This window comes from Schistocerca serialis, chromosome 6 (genome assembly GCF_023864345.2).
Source record: "Schistocerca serialis cubense isolate TAMUIC-IGC-003099 chromosome 6, iqSchSeri2.2, whole genome shotgun sequence".
Classification (NCBI taxonomy): domain Eukaryota; kingdom Metazoa; phylum Arthropoda; class Insecta; order Orthoptera; family Acrididae; genus Schistocerca; species Schistocerca serialis.
The window spans coordinates 376,493,746-376,513,917 of NC_064643.1; the positions used below are offsets into that span (position 1 = coordinate 376,493,746).

At 38.4% G+C, this 20,172-nt stretch overlaps 1 protein-coding gene across 4 annotated transcripts in view; it reads left to right on the top strand.

The window, feature by feature from the left end:
- Window positions 1-20,172, top strand: part of LOC126485168 (unconventional myosin-Ie-like) — a 416,688-nt gene that overhangs the window by 57,440 nt on the left and 339,076 nt on the right. For 3 of the 4 annotated variants that reach the window (XM_050108845.1, XM_050108848.1, XM_050108844.1), the window contains exons 7-9: window positions 4,848-4,955; window positions 8,498-8,626; window positions 18,449-18,645. In XM_050108845.1, coding sequence (XP_049964802.1) covers window positions 4,848-4,955; window positions 8,498-8,626; window positions 18,449-18,645 — 434 coding nt within the window. The remainder of the gene's footprint in view (window positions 1-4,847; window positions 4,956-8,497; window positions 8,627-18,448; window positions 18,646-20,172) is intronic. The other variant, XM_050108846.1, reaches the window with a different exon arrangement.

Below are 20,172 nucleotides of genomic sequence, written 5' to 3' on the forward strand. Positions count from 1 at the left end.
GCTACTTAACAGTGATGTTGCTGTTGCCTGACTACAACACGTGTCCTAAGCTCTGAATATCTGCTGTCATCAGCTGGCAAGATCACGTGACATGAGCTATGACTGGCTTACAAAAGCGCATCACAGCCTCGATTTCAATGATTCGGAAAGTAACATGCGGTGTTTGGTGGAATTCCAATGTATAATTTCGTAGTACGAAAATATGCAGTGTACATGTTGCTGCATATTTACATACGTGTCTTTTTCTCTGAGTTTCGTTTTCTAAAGTGCCGGGAAATTCTATGCCCATGTATAAAACCGTAACCATTCAAAGGATTGAGAAGTTTTGCAGTTCCGAGGGAAAAAATACTGTCACTTAACACGGAAAAAGTGTGTTTTCACCCGGGAGAAAGTATATTTTTAACTGGGAAATCCGGGAAAAATCCGGGATTTTGTTTTTCCTTGTCCGCGTATACACCCTGGTAGACAAAATGCAGTTGCAGCCTGCAGGTTGTATGCAGAAAGGTACCTGAACAGAGATCATCCAACGCGCTGCACATTTGAAAACATCTACACATAGCTGTATGCAACAGGTATGGTTGTAACACGCAAACGGGTCCATAACAAACCCATCATAGGAGAAGCAGGTGCAGTTTGTGTGTTAGCTGCTGTTGCCGTGAATCCACAAGAGTTCATGTGAAATCGCTAGAGGCAGTGCGATGAGTCAAAGTAGTGTAATGTTCATACTTCATTGTTACAAATTTCACCCATATCATGTGTCTTTGCATCAGCAATTACATTGAGATGACTTTAATAATCTAGTGAATTTCTGTCAGTGGGTATTAACAGAGAATGCGTTGCAGTTCTACCTATTCACCGATGAAGCAGGTTTCACAAGCCATGGTGCAGTGAATTTACGAAACATGCATTACTGGTCTGTGGACAATCCTCGCTGCCTTTGACAGTTAGAGTGACAGTGACCGTGGAATGTAAATGTATGGTGCGTAGTAATTGGCGACCATCTCATTGACTCTCACTTCCTTGAAGGCACCCAAACAGCTGCAAAATACATAGAGTTTCTACAAAATGATCTGCCAACATTGCTAGAAAATGTCCTGCTGGAAATGCATAGGCATATGTGGTATCAACATGATGGTGCTCCTGCATATTCTGTGATGAACACTAGGCTGACCCTTGACAGAATGTTTGCTGGGCATTTCGTAGAACGTGGCGGATGCATAAATTGGCCAGCCTGTTCTCCTGATCTTACACCTTTAGACTTCTTTCTATGAGATATGTTAAAGGAGAACATGTACCGTGATTGCCTACAACCCTAGAGGATATGAAACGTCATATTACGGCAGTCTGTGGCAATATTACACAGATGTACTGCGTTGTGTAAGACGTTGACTAAGCAGTAATTGCAGATGTGTGCAGCAAGTGATGGGTACAACTTTTAACATTTATTGGCCTGAAATGTAAGGACACACTCTTTCACATCTGTAATTGAAAACAAAAAACAAATTTGTAAGTTTAACTACATTCTCATGTTAATGTACATTTTCTTCTAACAAATCAGTGCCCTATAGTATTCTTCAGAGAAAAATACTAATAAAAATGTTCGCATGTGGACATAACATGCTGTTCATGTCTCTTCCGTACTTACTTTACACCACTGTTCTTTTCGTATCTCTAATTAATTCAGTTCTCTCTGATACAAATGACTGAACTGCTGAGGAGTTATTCAAGTGTCAGCTTTATGTTACAATTACTCTTAATATAATTAACATTTTACAGTGAAACAAAGGGCATTGATTAAGTTTTTTTTTTCCTATTTTCAGTTGTGCTATAAATAATAACAGGTTTTCATTAAAAAAACGTAAGTACATGTTGAAAATCATATTTCTGTGCATTTCTCAATGGTTTGTATTAACCAATTACACCAGCCCCTCTCCCCACTTTCAGTCTGCAGAATTGGTTATGCAGTATTTGTTGTGGTTTGGGAGGTGTTTCCAGTGTTAATTTTAGGTGACTCACGCAGTATACATATTCACAAAAATTCAAAATTACTATCCCAATTAGAAAAGAGGGGTGATCAAAACATTGGTGAATCATGCTAAAAGAATCTGTGAATGGCAATCCATGGAGAAAGAGCTTGATCACTTAAGAACTATGTTCAGAAGAAACGGCTACTCAGAGAGGTGAATAAGGCCCCATATACTAAAAGATGTGGGGTTTCTAATGAAAAAAAAAAATACTAGTAAGGGGAAGTTTTCCTCCAAAACAACTAAAGGGGAAGTTTTCCTCCTGTTCATGTAAATCACAGACAGCACCAGCAGAGTACTAATAAGGGAACCTCCCCATCGCACGCCCCTCAGATTTAGTTATAAATTGGCACAGTGGATAGGCCTTGAAAAACTGAACACAGATCAATCGAGAAAACAGGAAGAAGTTGTATGGAACTATGAAAAAAATAAGCAAAATATACAAAATGAGTAGTCCATACGCAAGATAGGCAACATCAAGGACAGTGTGAGCTCAGGAGCACCGTGGTCCCATGGTTAGCGTGAGCAGCTGCGGAACGAGAGGTCCTTGGTTCAAGTCTTCCCTCGAGTGAAAAGTTTATTTTCACAAAGTTATGATCTGTCCGTTCGTTCATTGACGTCTCTGTTCACTGTAATAAGTTTAGTGTCTGTGTTTTTCCACCGCACCGCAAAACAGTGTGATTAGTAGACGAAGGGACGTGCCTCTCCAATGGGAACCGAAAACATTTGATCGCAAGGTCGTAGGTCAACTGATTCCTCCACAGGAAAACACGTCTGATTTATTCTATACGACACTGGTGACGGCATGTGCGTCACATGACAGGAATATGTTGTCGACCCACCTAACTTGTACACTTGGCAAATGGGTAAACAGATTCTTCTACCTTGCCCGAATTAGGTTTTCTTGTGGATGTGATAATCACCCCCAAAAAAAGTGATGAAAACATAAGAGTTTGTCACATAAACTGCAACAAATGAATGCAACAGTTTCACAGTCACACAGTTTTCCCTGTGCTCTGTCAAAACATATGTTTTTCACGTTTTCAAAGTTGTCCGTGTGTAGACCGTCAAATCCTGCATATGTCCAAGCAAATCTGAACATGTCCATGAATTTTGGAGAGCGAAGTTGATTATGTGTGAGTGCCTGAACTTTGATAATTGTCTGAAAATAAAAAATTAAACTTTTCACTCGGGGAAGACTTGAACCAAGGACCTCTCATTCTGCAGCTGCTCATGCTAACCACGGGACCACGGTGCTCCTGAGCTCACGCTGTCCTTGATGTTGCCTATCTTGTGCATGGACTACTCAGTTTGTATATTTTGCTTATTTTTTTCATAGTTCCACACAACTTCTTCCTGTTTACTCGATTGATCTGTGTTCAGTTTTTCAAGGGCTATCCACTGTGCCAACTTATACCTAAATCTGAGGGGGGTACGTTGGGGAGGTTCCCTTGTAAGAAGACACAATATGCCACAGTGTTCAAACCAACAACAAAGGCCTGTGATTACTTGAATACTGCAAAGGACCTATACCTCCCACTCAACCACAACAGAAATATATAAAAATCCTTGCATATGGTCTCAAGTGTACATAGTAACTACAAAAAGGAGTGTTAACACCTGGCGTAAGGAACACGAGTAATTGTTGGCTGGGAAACGTGGATAAATCTCTAATAGTACTGTTTCCAGGAACACTGCAAATTCTATGGTTTAGTCAATATCCACTCATTACTATGCTAGAATGTACAGAGAGGACACAGAAATTCAAAAGCAAAAAACAACTTTAACAGAAAAGGAGGAGTATTGAAATTAGCCAAGTTGTATGCTTTAGTGCTAAACAAAGCAAACAATGGCATCTCTTGTCCAAATCACATGTCAAACAATTCTGTGATCTTATGCAACAGTCTGACGATGTTACAAATTGACAGTTTGGCGTGCTGAGCTTGTTTAACTTTGAAACTCACATCTGAGTGTTAATAGCTTCTGGTGATGTGCATTAGGAGACGAAATGTTAGGTACAGAAATGCGGGTTGAACCATGGCCTAATGCCCGTAAAACAGAAATCACCCAGGGTGCAAATACCAGCCGAGGAAGCCTGCATTGTGTGACCATATGAGGTTCAGGTGACATGGTAGATTCCTGCAGGCATAGTCTACAGTGACAAAAGTCGTATGCATGAATATCATGGATACACTGCTAATTTTACCAGTGTAAAATAGGATGCTCATTTGCTCCACAATGCTTCATCTTTTGATGTGGATCTATTGCTATGCCAAACATTTCCCTGTCCTCTTGCCTCTGGCCAGTCTTCTATTTCTCTGCCCTCACCCACCTCCAGTCCTCCACTCCCCCCCCCCCCCCCCCCCTCCCCACTCCACAAGCTGTCATCCATTCCCATGCCCTTGCAACTCCCCATTCCTTCTGCCTGCGCCATTCTCCTTGCCCCTCATCTATTTCTCAATTCCTCATCCACTCGTCCTCCACTCCATTGCCCTTCCACCCCCCCCCCCCCCCCCCAGCATCCCATCCTCTATTCATCTGCCTTCATTCAAACCCTACCCCCCTACCCCACTTGAAAGATCTTAAGATGTAACTGAGCAAAGTGATCTTCTTACAATGGGAGTTGGCAGTACAAATCCCTGTACAACCATCCAGATTAGATTTCCTGTGGTTACCATAAATGGCTTAAGAAAAGTGCTGGAATTGACAGATCTTCTCTCTTGAGTTATTGCAGTTCTTAGAAGCAAAGAAATGACTGATATGTAAAAGTGTATTTTGAGATCACAGACAAAATGCATTCACGAATTTTCTCTTCTTTTGCAGGTGATTTTGGACTGGAATCATTAGACTACTACACATACCTCAGTTATGGTGGGAACCATAAAGTTGATGGAACGAATGATGCTCATGATTTCCAGGAAACATTGAAAGGCATGTGCTACTAAGACTTTCTTCCAGTTCTTTGTGATTAGGCAGTACAATTTCTTTGGTGCTTGGTAGAATGTGTGCTGAAATTATCATTATACTTTTGGTTTGTGTATGCCAGCTATTCAGCATTTGGGAATTTTGTCATTTTTTTAAAATTTTACTTTGTTGTTCATACACATTAGTGGTTGTAACATGTGAACTCATTTACAATTTGGCATGATGGTACATCTGTGTATGGAGAGAAATTTTTACTGTGCTGTCAATATTTAATTGTATTGCAGTTTCTGTGCATTATTAGGACGTGAACTTGATGAGCTAAAAATACAATCTCAGCCTGATACTGATGGTTTTATATTGCCAAGTTACAGGTGTGAAAGTTGTCTGGAATTGAACTTCCTTAACTGCTCCAACTAATAGTTCATACTCAGTTTCTCAGTTGTGGGCAAGTGCATTGTCCAGAAGACATAAATACTTTCCTATGCTTTCCAAACTCTTCCCATATTTTTTTATTCCTGTTGACCAATAAGATAAGCGTCATTTGAATCATTTATCAGTTCAACCTTGTAAGTAAATCAGTAACAACAATCCTTTGTATTCCAGAAACTATTGACCATAACTAATCGCTGTGTGAAATCAGTTTACCGTGTTTTGAGCTACTGTCCACAGCTTTGAATGATGTCCTATATCTGATATGAAGCAATGGATCTAAATCTCTTTCACACTAACAAATTGGTGCATGACATCAGTTGGAGCCTGTCTGAACAAAAGCCATGAAGATGCCATAATTTACATACATGGCTCCAAGTGAGGGGACTCAGTTGACTGTTCAGTTCCTTCCCAGATAATGTTCTCAGGATTTGTTTACCAGCAGAAGGCCTTGTCCTTGAAGCTGGGCTTTTTTTGAAGTTCTCACAAGTGACAAGTACATGAGAAGTGTCAGTACAAAAGCTTTCCTCATCTGTTGAGACTCATTGCTCTTCCCAGTATCAGGGGACTAGTCTCAGCAGAGAAGGCTGTCCAGGAATCCCGCTCCTTACTGTGAAACAAACGTAAACAGAGAAATTTGGATGGGTATTGTAACACATTGAAATGTGACCAATGATGCAGTAGTCAAACAAGCTTGTGAAAAAAATGTAATAATGTTCTCTGAAATCTTTTCGCATTCAGTGGTGTCTGTTGAATATAGTCGTGGATATTTTTGGGAAAGAGAAGGTCTGAAGATCAAATGAGATGACACTTCAAATTTTTAAATTGATTGACTGACTGTGGTTAACTCCATTGTCAAAGCTATTTTCGCTCTGCTTAGAGGATGTCTTTTCACTTATGGCATTAGAAGTTTGTAATCTGCTATTGCAATTTCAGCATTAGACCATTGTCAAGCATTGCATGCATTTTCCCCCTGTTTGTGTCTAGGGATCAAATGCTTGACGGTGGCGTAATGCCAAAATTTAAATAGTAGAATAAAAACATCTACAGCCATAAGTGAAAATGACATCTTTTAAACAATTCGTATTGGCTGCGGACCCTTGTTATAAGAAGTTATGCTTGTTCTCCTCTGCACTTCATAACAATGCCTCCCTGGTACAACATGAAATTTCTTCAGATTGTGACACATAGGGCTTTGGCAGTGCATTGCACCTTATTTATTTGAGTATATTTTGTATGCTGAAGAGGGGACATTTAATTGCTTGGCTACAGATATACCCTGTATTTTATATTGCAGTGATGACCTATCAAGCTTCGTATGGGTAGCACTAAGTACCTATGGCCGGATGACTTGTCTGGTGTAGCGGACAGTTATATACAAAAACCTTCCTCATGAATCATTCTGTCTATTAACAAAAACTGTATGAAAATTCCCAAACTAGTTCCTGAGATTAGCCTTCACATACAAAAGAAAAATTCAGTGGAAGACTTCAATTAATATTAGGCATAGATTTTTTATACTATTACTGTTGGATGTTTTATTGAGAAAATATTTTATCCCATGATTGTCACTGATCCTTTCACATGTTGAATGGTAGTGTTCTTAACAAGTTTTAAACTCACTCATCCAATAACAATTTTGTGTGGACACTAACAGCCACATGTTGAGTATCAAGCAACTTAATGCCCAGGGTTAGAAGCTCCTCATATTCTACGATGCCTAAAATTCTCCTTATTGTTTGTTGTTTTCCTGTATTTACAATATATTGAGAATATGGGCAGAAATTGGCAGTACTGCATCAGAATGGGGAGGTATGTTTTCTGTACCATTATATTATGGTATTTTTGCCACTCTTTGTTGGATAAGTTTTCTGATGGGCTGTTGGGGAGGTATGTTTTCTGTACCATTATATTATGGTATTTTTGCCACTCTTTGTTGGATAAGTTTTCTGATGGGCTGTTTTGCACATACTTTTTTTCCTAGCATTTCTACTCAGATGTACACATTTTGATATAGGATATACTTTCAATGTCATGTATTAAGTCTGATGTTTTGTTTACATTCACTATTTTCTATTCATATGACCATTTGGGCTCTCAGCTCTGTTGTTGGGGTGACTATTCTTCTGGAAATCTTGGGATTCTCAGGGAATTACACTTTACCTCGAAAAATAACGGAAATCTTGGAGAATTTGAGGAATTAGGTAAAATCCTAAGGAATTCTGCATTTTTAACCTTGCATTGAACTTGAATAATTTTGAGTTTTATAAATCACAAACTTTAAAATACGTAATATTTGAAAGAGTGTTAATTATATGAATATTATTCCAAATAAGTCATGGATGTTTAAAAACTGCAGCTAAACCACTGCTTATGGCTGAGATATGGCTCAGCTGAGAGAAAAGAAGAGAGAGAAGTCATTATTGTCACATGCTGCACCCCCCCCCCCCCCCTATTAATTTATCAGGATCTTCTTACACCATCTTCCTCCTCACACCAGGAATTCTCAGGGAATATATTATTTTTTCCCCAAAGTTTGAGTAGCCACCCTGGTTGTGATTCACAAATGAATATACTCTTATTGCCTTCTTGTTCTACTTTTGCCTATCACCCTCCTTCTCCACTCCTCTGGTGCTCTAGTGTGATAAATGAAGGGGTGTAACATATCAGAGAGCAGTTGAGGGGAAAGAGTGAACTTTCAGTGTAAGAATTTTTTATTTTGTTTATTTTGCACATTTTACATACAACTTTCAAAATGTAAAATTATTTCTATTTTGTATTCACTGTTAATTATGTAATATTATGATTTGCAATCATGGGTGGAAGATGAAAAAATGGCATGAGCAAAAATGTCATTACACTTTTCAGAGGAACCAGTGAACTGGCACATAAAAAAGTAGAATAGCCACTGAATTTAATTTCATCAGAACTGCAAGAACTCCTGATATCTAATTACAATAATTGTGACTTTTTCACTTACATGTCCTCTGTCCTTTACTTGCTCTGTATGACATGTGGTGGCTTTAACTCATATTTTCCTCTGCTAATGATGTAGCAAAATAATGTTAATCGGCTCTCCCTGTTGTATCAGAATTCAGAAATAAGCAATTTTTTTTCAGCAATGAGTGTAATGGGCATGGCAGAAAACCTCCAAACTGATGTTTTTCGTGTTGTGGCTGGTGTTCTTCATCTAGGGAATATTATGTTTGAAGAACGAGGGAATTATGCACAAGTTTCTGATAACAGATGTGAGTATTGAAACGTTCTGCTTTCGTAGTCCATTTATATGTTGTGATTCTTCAGTGTCTCCCGGCGTATTTCTTGCTCGAACAGTCCACAGGTGTACTGCCTGTCCATAGTGTCAAACAGGCACAGTATTTCGGTAATTAGACATATCGCCATCGTCAGGTGCGCTGACGAACTGAGCTCCTGAGGGCACCTGATGATGGCGACATGTCTGATCGCCGAAATATTGTGCCTGTCGGACACTATGGACTGGCAGTACACCTATGGACTGTTCGACTACTTATCTGTTGTTGTTGTGTTGGTCTCCTCAAAAATATGGTCCAACAGCAGTGCATAGAGCAATGAATGATAATTTTAAACTGTGTCTAACATTAGATAGGAAAATTTGCTGATTTTCAACAGATGTGCCATAGTTGAAAAGAATGAAACTTTGCTAATCAATTCACATTTGAAGTGGGAATGTGTGTAGGGAATTTGGTAATTGTTGTAGTAATGCATTGCTGAGGGAATGCCACCCTTATGGTATTTTGCACAACTTTCTAATTTGCTTGGTTCAATCCCGTCTCCGGCCATCCTGATTTAGGTTTTCTGTGATTTCCCTAAATCATTTCAGGCAAATGTCAGGATGGTTCCTTTGAAAGGGCACGGCCGATTTCCTTCCCCATCCTTCCCTAACCCGAGCTTGTCTCCGTCTCTAATGACCTCATTGTGGACGGGACGTTAAACACCACTAACCTAACCTTATAATTTGTTTTGCTCATACCCGTAGAGTTTCATAGTGATTAAAAATATTTTCTTCCCAACAACAGGTTTTCTACATTGCACAGGTGAAAACGCTTCTTGCAAAATACAGTGAAACTCCTTTTTAAATAATCTTTGGGGACCCAAATATTTTTCCGTAAATAGGGATTTTGCCTGGTACACAGGAGGAGTGACCCAGAATCGTAAATCAATCTTGCTTATGTGATACAAGTGCTTTTTAATCACAAAATCAGCAATATTCTGTGCTATAAATTTAAATGCAGCAAGTATATAAATATTACACTTTTCACAGAACATATATTTTATTTTTTTAAAATCAATAAGTCTAGTCTATTTTGTCCTTCCAGCATATTTTAGTGAAAGAAGTTGTTACTCCAGCTGGTTGATATTAGTTAGAACTGATTAATCTACATTATAAGAGGAAAAGTAATTCCTGACAGTATCAGTTCCTTGTACATCAGCAACGAAACTGGATGCATTGCTCTCCCCTTTTCTTCTTCTTCTTCTTCTTCATCAGTGCCATTGCCTGCTCCTACCTGTATTCCTCATAAGCATTTTACTTGCATCAGTCGTGGGTGGGGAAGTCAGGATGTCATTATCGCAACAAAAAATGTCCTGGAATGTTGTATTTTCAGAAATACCAATTTCTCTAATCTATTTTTCATCTGGAAGACTGTTGTCTTCAACAGCAACTAATGTGAAACAATTTAACACATACTGTTGTGTTACAGAATTCCAGGCGACAACAAACATATGCATAACCTGTACAGCGCTGATTCTCATCAGTTTCTTCCTCTCAAAGAATGAAACTGACTTATACCCAAATGCTTCTCTGTATTTGGATTTAACAGAGTGTTTTATGCATAAGTTCAGAGGCTGAAGATGACCTGGGCAGTTTGGAGGAAGGAACACAACATATACTTATTCTGAAATTTTGTCTCCTTGGTATGTACGGTGCATATATCAATAAGTAGTACAATTTTGCTTCCTGCTGCACCCTCCTTGGCATCTAAACAACAGAAAAAGTCATTAAGCTTTCTGACATCTCCAGGGACTATTGTTGTACTCGTAAGTACAAAGAAGTGCTTTTTATTTTGGAAAGATCTGGGAATTAACAGTGGTGGGACTTTTCACTACCATCACTATTTATGCACAATAGCGTCGTCATCCTTTCTGTAATTTTTTACCTCTGTGCCATTTTTCTCACTTAAGAATATGATTTTGCAGGAAGTAAATTATAAAAGACACCATTTGATCAGTGTTCAAAATGGACGTGGGCTGTTACCCTGTATCAGTCATGGAAATATGATGTTCTTCCAGTAGTTCACACTTCCTGTGACCAGGGTCTCACTTTCAGCACTTATACTTTGAAATGACAGCTTATGGTGTTTTTTATATCAATTCAACCAGCTCTTCGATGTACAGAAATTTTCAATGCTGATCTTCAGAACAATTTCATGACTTCTCTTGCAGTATGGTTCCTTTTATAAGAATTCTCCCACTTCTCAGTCCTTGAAATTACTTTAGGATATTTTCCACCTCATTGAATGTGGACATATGAATGAAGTTCCTTTTTGGATCCACAGCAATCGTTAGCTTTGACATTTAAGAGCACTCACTTATTTTTGAATATACGTCACATGTAGAATCGTATTTCTTTGTCTTATTGGAAAGATTCATGTAAGATTGTCATTGTCAGCTTTTGCTGAACTGTAAATTTCCTGTACACTTGCAGGCCATAACTCCACAAAAATTAAGGTGATAATGTAGACAATTCAGTAACCAAACAACTACGCTTTTTGCATTTCATATTCGTGGTGTCAGATCATGGGACCTGGGGCCCATGAGAAATATGGGCCCTGTAATGAACTTGTGACATCACATTAGTCACCTTGCCCACCATATTTTGCGAATGCTTGGCTCCATGCAGAGCCCCCAGGAGATCAGTACCTCAGTGGAAAGGTACCCACTGAAGGTCTTAACTTCGTTGTGTGCTATTGGGAGCGTACATACTTTTAAACACACAATTAAGAATTATTAAAGTTGTCTGAAATAGTTATTTGCTCCGCACTGGGGACGTCTCCTGGCACTCAGAAGACCTGTAGTGTCATGAGCTGTAATATATGCAATGTGGCCTGTCTTTCTCGGTTTTGCATGACCTAAACTGCATGAAAATTGATCTCAATTCTTTCAACACATCTGTTGGTATCAGTAAAAGGGAAGTCAAGAAATTTACTACAATGTAGGCACACATCAGCATGTTGAATCAATTACCATTTTCTGCATTCCATAACAAAAATTTCGACCTGTGTGAAGTGAAAACAAATCAGAATCTCTCAACAGCAGCTTATGAATTACATAAGGAAAGGATTTCAGTTTGCAAAAGTTTCATGTTTATTCCTTAAAAGTGGACTTTTTCTTAAAGTAGGACGCGTTAAAAGCAGGGAGAAATAACATTGCTGTTATGGAAGTTTCTCTGGGACTGATGGAAATATTCGTTAAAAGTGAGATTTCATTAGCGAGTTTTAAATCAGGTTTTACTATATCCTTCATTTTCATCACTCATATGGTCTCAGCCTTCGTTAGCCCTTGTATTCCATGTGCCACCTCCCCCTTACTCCTTTCTTTTCTTGCCCCATTCCATCCAGCTGTCCCCAACTAAACTCTTACTCGTGTCTTTCTTTTCTTCTCCATCATAACATTTGGTTCATGTGCTATAAAATTCATTGTTGGTTTTAGCATTCCACCTTTCTCTATTTCCGTTCTATTTTGTTATTTTCTTTTTGTTTTTTCAGCAAGTATTTCTTCTTTTTAAGTATTATCTTTTTAATATTCTCTTTTTCGTATTCCAACCCCCCCCCCCACTTATCCACTCTTATTTCCCCGATGGTCCTCTGCCTCAATACTAATTTCACTCTTCCAATGGGAGCATCTTCAGATATCGATTGCCCTTGAAAGATCAATGCTCCACTTGATGCCATTGTCAACACAAAAGTGCTGTGAGTTTTCCCCTTTCATTTACCTTTGTTTTCCACTTGCATTTTGCAATTTATTTTCAGATTACCATTCATCTGTGGTGTTCAAATTACCATCAACTTACTAGTAGTTTTTTTACTCTAAAATTTGAATCTCAGCTGTTAGTTTGCTGTGTTTCAATATTTTTCTGATTCAATTTGCATTAATGTTTTCTTCCTTATAATGGCCAAAAAGCCCACTTGTTCTTTTTTCTGCTCCTATTTTTGTCATTTTCTCTGATGAGCAGAGAGGGGAAAAAATGAAAATTGGAGGTTTAGCTGTCTCGAGCAGAGAGGGGAAAAAATGAAAATTGGAGGTTTAGCTGTCTCTTTATTTAATTCCATTTTCAGTACATGGAGCTTCTCTTTCATTCCAAATATTGTATTTAATATTCATGTCTATTTTATTCAATGGCTGCAAGAACAGTGCCTTTGTAAGAAGAACCTTATGATGATCTTGGATTTGGTCACCCTTTCTACCAGAGCACCGTGTTATGATTCTCGTAAGTTGATCAGGGAGAAATTCAGCCCCACAGTGACAACTGTCTTCAAATTCACCCTCGCGTTATATTCTTGCTGCTCAGTAGTGACAGTTATAAATAAAAGGATGGTGTTGCCATGGGGTGCTTTTAGTCACCTGTTGTACCAGACCTGTTCATGATGGATTTTGAAGAGAAAGCCTGCACTGAAGATTGCATGTTGATTACACATTTGTGATGTGGAAACATGGGAGTGAAAAGCTTCACGAGTTTTCCCACATCTGAACTCCCTACACCACAGTATCAGATCACCATGGAGGTGGAAGAGAATTGCAAACTCCCCTTTTTGGATGCCCTATTGGAGCACAAGGCAGCGGCATTATGAGACCGGAAAGTCACTTACGCTTACTGGTATTTCTAAACCTCCAGCTGCTATGATCCTTCATCGTGTGAGGATGTGCTACACATACGCTATTCCACATGGCCCATACAATATCGGATGAAGAAAGCCTACTAATGGACCTCAACTACCTTAAGAACATATTCAAAAAGAATGCTTGTGACAGGAGGAAAATCTGACTTGCTTTCAGGCAGAAGATGCAGGTCCACTAAATAGACTACTATGACTGTAGAATAAGACAATGGCATATCTGCCAAACACTGACCAGGTATTGAACAAGATAGGCAGTATCTTGGTTCAACATAACATTAAATGCATTTTCCATCCATCTTTAAAAATACATGCTGTGTTAGATGTAATGAAAGATAAATTGGGGTGTCATAAACTGAATATGTACCATATGTCATGCAAATGTGGTAAGGCGTACTTTGGGCAGACTGTACTGACAATTGAAAAAAGATGCCAGGAGCATAGGAGGTACACTGAACACAAGCATCCAAAAAAATCTGTCATTGCAGGACACTGCATAGCTGCAGGGAAAGCAATGAAATATAAACAAATGGATGTGTTGTGACAGAGCTTGTCATTATGGGATTGCGTTGTAAAGGAGGCTGTTGAAATAAGAGTGATCAATAGAGACTGTCATTTCACGACGGAGCGTAGGACTTGATGCTCAGCCGTCTGAAGTCACAACATCAGTCAACAGCGAGAAGCACTGAGGGCCTGGAGTTTGCATCCATTATTCTGTGGTCATGTCTCCCCACCACTCCACCAGATGAGGCCTGTGACCAGGTAGTGAGGGAAAATGTGGGGAGCAAGAAGAGTGTAAAGGAGGCATGATGTACCAAAGATGTTCATTCTTCAGATACCACCTGAAATGATGACAAGGTAAGCTGTAGAAATATTGTGTTTCTTAAGTGATTGCAGCAGGCTGGACACCCAAGAGCAATACAAACAACTGGTCCAGCAGGGAAGCTTGAGGTCACACAGTATAGTGAAAGGATTATCATAGAAAATATATACAAGAAACAATGATCCTCTGGAGTAGTAAAAGTGCATGTCTTTTAGCTCCATAGGTGAGGAAGATATAAAAAAAGTGTGGTGGGACTAAAGGAATTGTTTTCTACATTATTGGATATGGAAACTGGTGATGAGGCAACTGGAAACAATAGTGGAGAGAGGGGACAGTGGTAGAGACAGTAGGAGATAATGGTCTAGGTTAAAGAATAGAAGAATGAATGATCTGTTAGAATTTTGCACAAAACACAATTTAACTACTGCAAACACATAATTTAAGAGTCATGAAAGAAGGGAAAGGAAAAAAGGAAAAAGAAATTGGAATTGTGGTCCTTTACAGCTTAATGAATTTCTGTGAACATGTCTCAGCGGTGGTAAAAACTGTATTTTTTGTGTGGTTCACGTTTAGTTGATCATCATGCGGACTGGCAGAGGACAAAAATACAAATGAGCAATTAATAAATTTCAACACTTTGCCAATAAAACTTGTCAAGAAATGCCATTGAGTGCCCATAAGCTCCAACTTGTCAAGAAGTCACCAGAAGCAACTACTTCTTGGTATGGTATTTACAAAAAATGTTATCTGTTTGGTATAGATTTCTGTTATGTAACTGATCCAGCAAAGTTCATATATGTCATGGCAGAAAACATCACACAGTGTTATAGTATATTCATATATGTTCGCACTATAATAGGTTTCAATATGATAAGGAAAAACAGCTTAATGTGCTGAAACATGAAACCTCACATCGTAAATAATATATTTAATGCTTTGAGAATAATTTGACAGAGCACTGAAAGATCAAAACTGAAACAGAGCTCCTGAAGTAAATGACATTCCCTCAGAATTATTAGGATCCTTCAGAGAACCATCCATTACAGAACTACCCCACCCAGTATGCAGGTTGTATGACATATGAAATATCCTCCGACTTCAAGAAGAATGTAATAATTCAGATTCCAAAGAAGCAGGTCCTGACAGGTGTGAATATTACTGAACCATCAATTCCATAAGCCATTATTGCAAAATACTGACACGAACTATTTACAGAAGAGCGGAACCTCCAGCAGAAGCTGACCTGGTGCAAGAATGGTTTGGGTTATGGACAAATGTAGGAACTGCAATGCAACACTTACCCTATAACATGCCTTAGAAGAGAGAATGAAGAAAGGAAAACCTACATTTACATCATTTGTTGATTTAGAAAAGGCTTTTGTGAATGTTGATTGGAATAGATACTCTGAAATGTAGAAGGTATCAGAGAGAAAATACAGGGAGCAAAAGATTATTTACAACTTTTGCAGATCTAAGAATCTAGGTGCGTGAAAAGAAGGCAGAAGTGGAGAAGAGGGGGAGTCAGGGTTGTCATCTCCTCTCAGTGTTATTTCTGTACCTTGAACAAGCACTAAAGGAAACTAAGGAAAAATAATTAAAATTCATGCAGAAGAAATGAAGGTTTGCTGACGACATTGTAGTTCTTTTAATGGAGGCAAAGCATTTCAAAGCTCAGTTGGACAATATGTGCCATGTCTTGAAAATAGGTTATAAGATGAAAATCAATAAAAAAAAAGTCACTGATAATGGAATGTAGTTGAATTAAGTTACATGATGCTGAGGGTGTTGGATTAGTAAATAAGACACTGGAAGTAGTAGATTTCTTGCTGTTTGATACCAAAATAACTTAAAATGGTAGATTAAAGAGAATATAAAATGTAGAATGGCAGTAGCAAGAAACTTTTCTTTGAAAAAACAGATGTGTTAGCATTGAACATAAATGTATTTGTTGATAAACAGCACACAGAGAAAGGGAACAGAAACTTTTGAAGTGTGGTACTACACAATAATGGTGAAGAGTAGATTGGTAAGTTGGGTACTTACTGAAGAGGTAGTGAATCAGATCTTGGAGAATAGTGCTTGATGGCACTATTTGATTGAAAGAAGAGTTCAATTAACAGACATATCCTGAGGCACCAAGAAATAGTTAATTTGGTAAGGGAGGGAAGTGTACCTGGCAAAAATTGTAGAGGGAGCCTTAGACCCAACTACAGTAAACAATTAATATTAATACGAACCACCACAGCTGTATTAATGTAAGTTTATTATGACACTTGTTGATGGCCATTGAACGAAACCGATTGTTTCATAAGTAATGTATATTAACACAGCTGTATTGGTTCATATTAATATCAATATGAATCATCGATGAAGCACTGCATGATCAAGATTGTAGTAAACAGGTTCAAATGGATTTTGGGTTCAGCAGTTACTCGTAGATGAAGAGACTTGAACAGAATAGACTTTAGTGGAGAGCTGCATCAGACAAGTCTTCATACTGGAAACAACAACAGTAGCAACAACAACAAATGAGTTAAGAATGGATCACATCTTTTTTACACTCAATAGTGTAATGATAAGATGCAGGTTTCTTCTTCATCAGTACATGGCATAATTGCAGTGATCTTTGGGCTTCTACATCTCGTGTTTGACTTCAGTGAATGGACAAAGTTATGTAAGAGTTAGGTTTCCAGTATTTCCCTTCAGGAGTTCAAAATCCCAGTACTACCAATAAATATATTTAAAAATAGAAAAAAAGTCTAGCTGTGATAATTGTTAGTGCCTCCCTCAGGGAGGGGACAGAGAGATGTGAGGGAAAGTTGAAAAGCAGGGGCAGGTCATTCGCCTCTGCAGTGAGGGCAAGAGGTAGCATAGCTGATTATTTGGTTCCTTTGAAATTCTGCAATTTTCTGTAGTAAATTTTGCTTTTAATACACATAGTAATTATACCTACCAGTCCAATTACTAAGCTAATTGTCAGCTCTCAGTGCTGTCATTAAAGGAAGTATGGCTCAACACTGCATGAGTCTATTCATCCTTCCTTTGAATCATTCATTCCCACGCTGTGCCCCATAAATCCCATCATGAAGGAAAGTCTTCAGGGACTTAGAAAGAATCAAATTATTCATTAACTGGCAGAATTTTGTAAAATCAAACAATGTAAAGTCTGGGATGGAATAACAGCAATATGGAAAGTATAGGTTCATATTCACCACATAGAGGAGGTGTTGAATCGCAGACAGGCACAGTGAAAAGAATACTGGAAACATTTAACCTTTCTGACAAAGCTCTTCCTCAAACATTTACACAACAATAACAGCAACAGCAACAACTCACACACACGACTGATAGTTTCCAACCACTTAGGCCCGACTGTGTCTGATATGGGCATCACTCTGCTTGGATGAGTGGTGGGGGTGAGGAGGTGACAAGGGGCAGAGAGGGGGAAGGATAGCAGGTTAAGTATGGCGAAGATGCTAGTGCTGTCTTTGGGAGCATCCAGGGACATTGCGGTGACGGGATGGGGGTGCTAGGTGCAGCTTCTGGAGGCTGCCCTGAGGGATGGTGGAGGAAAGGGAGGGGGAAGAATTGGAGAAGACGAAAGGGTCAACATGGGAACATGTAGGGGTTGTCTGATAACGAGCCCCATGTTCACCCATGTGTGGTGAAAGGCATTTTCCAAAATACTTGTATGTGCACCAGCAGTTTACTCTTTCATCAGGACTGATCATATCAGTGATGCAGAGGTGACCTTCCCCCATGAATGATACTGGCAGACTTTTCACTACCATGTACTGCATGCACATGCTGTTTCAGCGACATGTATACTTACTGTTGATATCATTGCTTGCTTTCTAATACTGACTTCAAACATTTTAAATAAAATACAAATTTTTTAGTGCTGTTATGTGTTTTGAAAAAGGATGCTTATGGATTGCATTTATATCAGATTATAGCTTTTCCACAGATATGTTATTGTTACTCTCAATTAGTAGTTACTAAGCCAAAAGAAGTTAGTGACAGGTGGTAATGTACTTAAAGACTTTGAGCTAGTGCAACATGGTGTTATAATTCACAAATTCTCACTTGAGGTTTACTGAACCAACAGGAAGAAGAAAGTACTCTTAGATATTGTTTATGATGTACTGTAATTCTGGAGGTCAAGACTTCTGATAAATGTATTTATTGTCTTGTACCAAGGTTACTAAAATTTTTGTTTAGGCTTAATACATTGGTGGAATTCATTGCATTGTCTTCTTTGTCAAATGTGGGAAGGTTATTGATGTCCAGTGTTTTTTTTACATATTCTGTTTCAGATCTTGATTTCCCTGCCTACCTGTTCCAGGTAGATCAAGGACATCTAAATAACAAGTTAATAAGCCGACGCTTTGATAGCAAGTGGGGCAGTCAGTCAGATACCATTGATGTTACGTTGAATGTGGAGCAGGCTGTGTATACTAGAAATGCTTTAGCCAAAGGTGTATATGCAAGGCTGTTTGATTTTCTAGTCAAGGTAAGAATGTTAATTTTTATTAATAAGGTATAGTTTTTGTAGTGCTATTGTGCTGTGTGAAGAAATGTGACATTATTATTGCAGATTAATAAAGTACGTCCTTTTAATAGGCTTCTAAAAACTAAGTTATACACAACAGATATTGATTGCAGTTTGAGTGCTTACTTTCCTTTGTTGATGTTTCTTTAATTTTCTGATTCTACCTTCCTTTATCATTTAGATGTAGAGAGGCACATAATGAAGATGACATTATAGCTAGGTTTTCTAAATTAGGTGCTTCTGTCAGATATTTGTGCACCCTCATGTACATGCATTTGCGTAGGCAGGCAGGCAGGCAGGCAGGCAGGCAGGCACTGGTATGTAAGATAATACGTTGAAAGTATTTCAGAGTAGCCTCACTGAAGAACATGCACATAATTCCTATTTTGAGCCATTGAAAATTTGTGAAAATAACAGATATCAAAATGAGTGAGCATGGAATTCCAAACAACAAGGTGGTTGATAGGGGAAAGGCTGCTGTACCTGATGCAGTTCATTTGCTCTGTATTAAAGACACAGGAGATGAGTCTCTTTTTCCAGCAACAGTATTCTGTAGAGTGCCAGTACAACTGTGTGTTTCATGTGACCCTTTCTTTCTTTTAAATTTTTTTTTTAAGTGGAGATCATTTCAGTCTATAACCACAAGTGGTCTTGTTTTACTCCAAGAAAAATACAGCACTCTGTATTAACCAAGGGTTCTCAAAGACAACTGTGTATGCTTGAAGATGTCTTGTGTTCGTAATAATGTTCCTCAAGATTCTTTATTATTTCTATTTCTCCAACATATGGTACATCCTGACAGTCTTTAGGCTAAAATTGTGGATTTTGTGTACATGTTTTGCAGTAAAGTACAGTTTCTTTTGCCCACCTAGCATCTTCCAGTTGCTAGATATAACACACTCTTTTGTCTTCGTGGCAAGGGAAAACAGTAATGAAGTATAGTTTCCTGCTTCTTAGCTGCTATGCAGTACCTGTGGACAATACATAGCCACTTCCTTATGGTTTTTTGCTTTGAACTTCATTAAGACATTCCTCCATTATTGTTTAGAATGTAGTAGTGGAAGTGTGAACTATTATTTGATGCATTTGATTTCTTTTTTCCTTTTTTTCCAGTTGTTATGCAAGCACTTTGCATTCTTTGCTGCATCTGATTTTTGTTAGCCTGTGGCATGTGTTCAGCATCAGCAGCTTTCCCTTCTTTTACCGTAATGATATCATCATCCCGTCTTCTTTCTTGAAAATGCATACATCACTTTTCTTCTTTTTAATTTTATTTCATATTTTCTTAGCCAAGTCAGCCCTACTCTTTTACACTGTTCCAGCCAAGCATTTATATATATATATATATATATATATATATATATATATATATATATATATATATATATACCTCCAGCAATTTATTTGCCAGTACTATATTTGTGTATAACCTATTTGTGAATACGGTATTCCAGTGCCTGTGTTATTCTGATGACAATGCACTGTGGC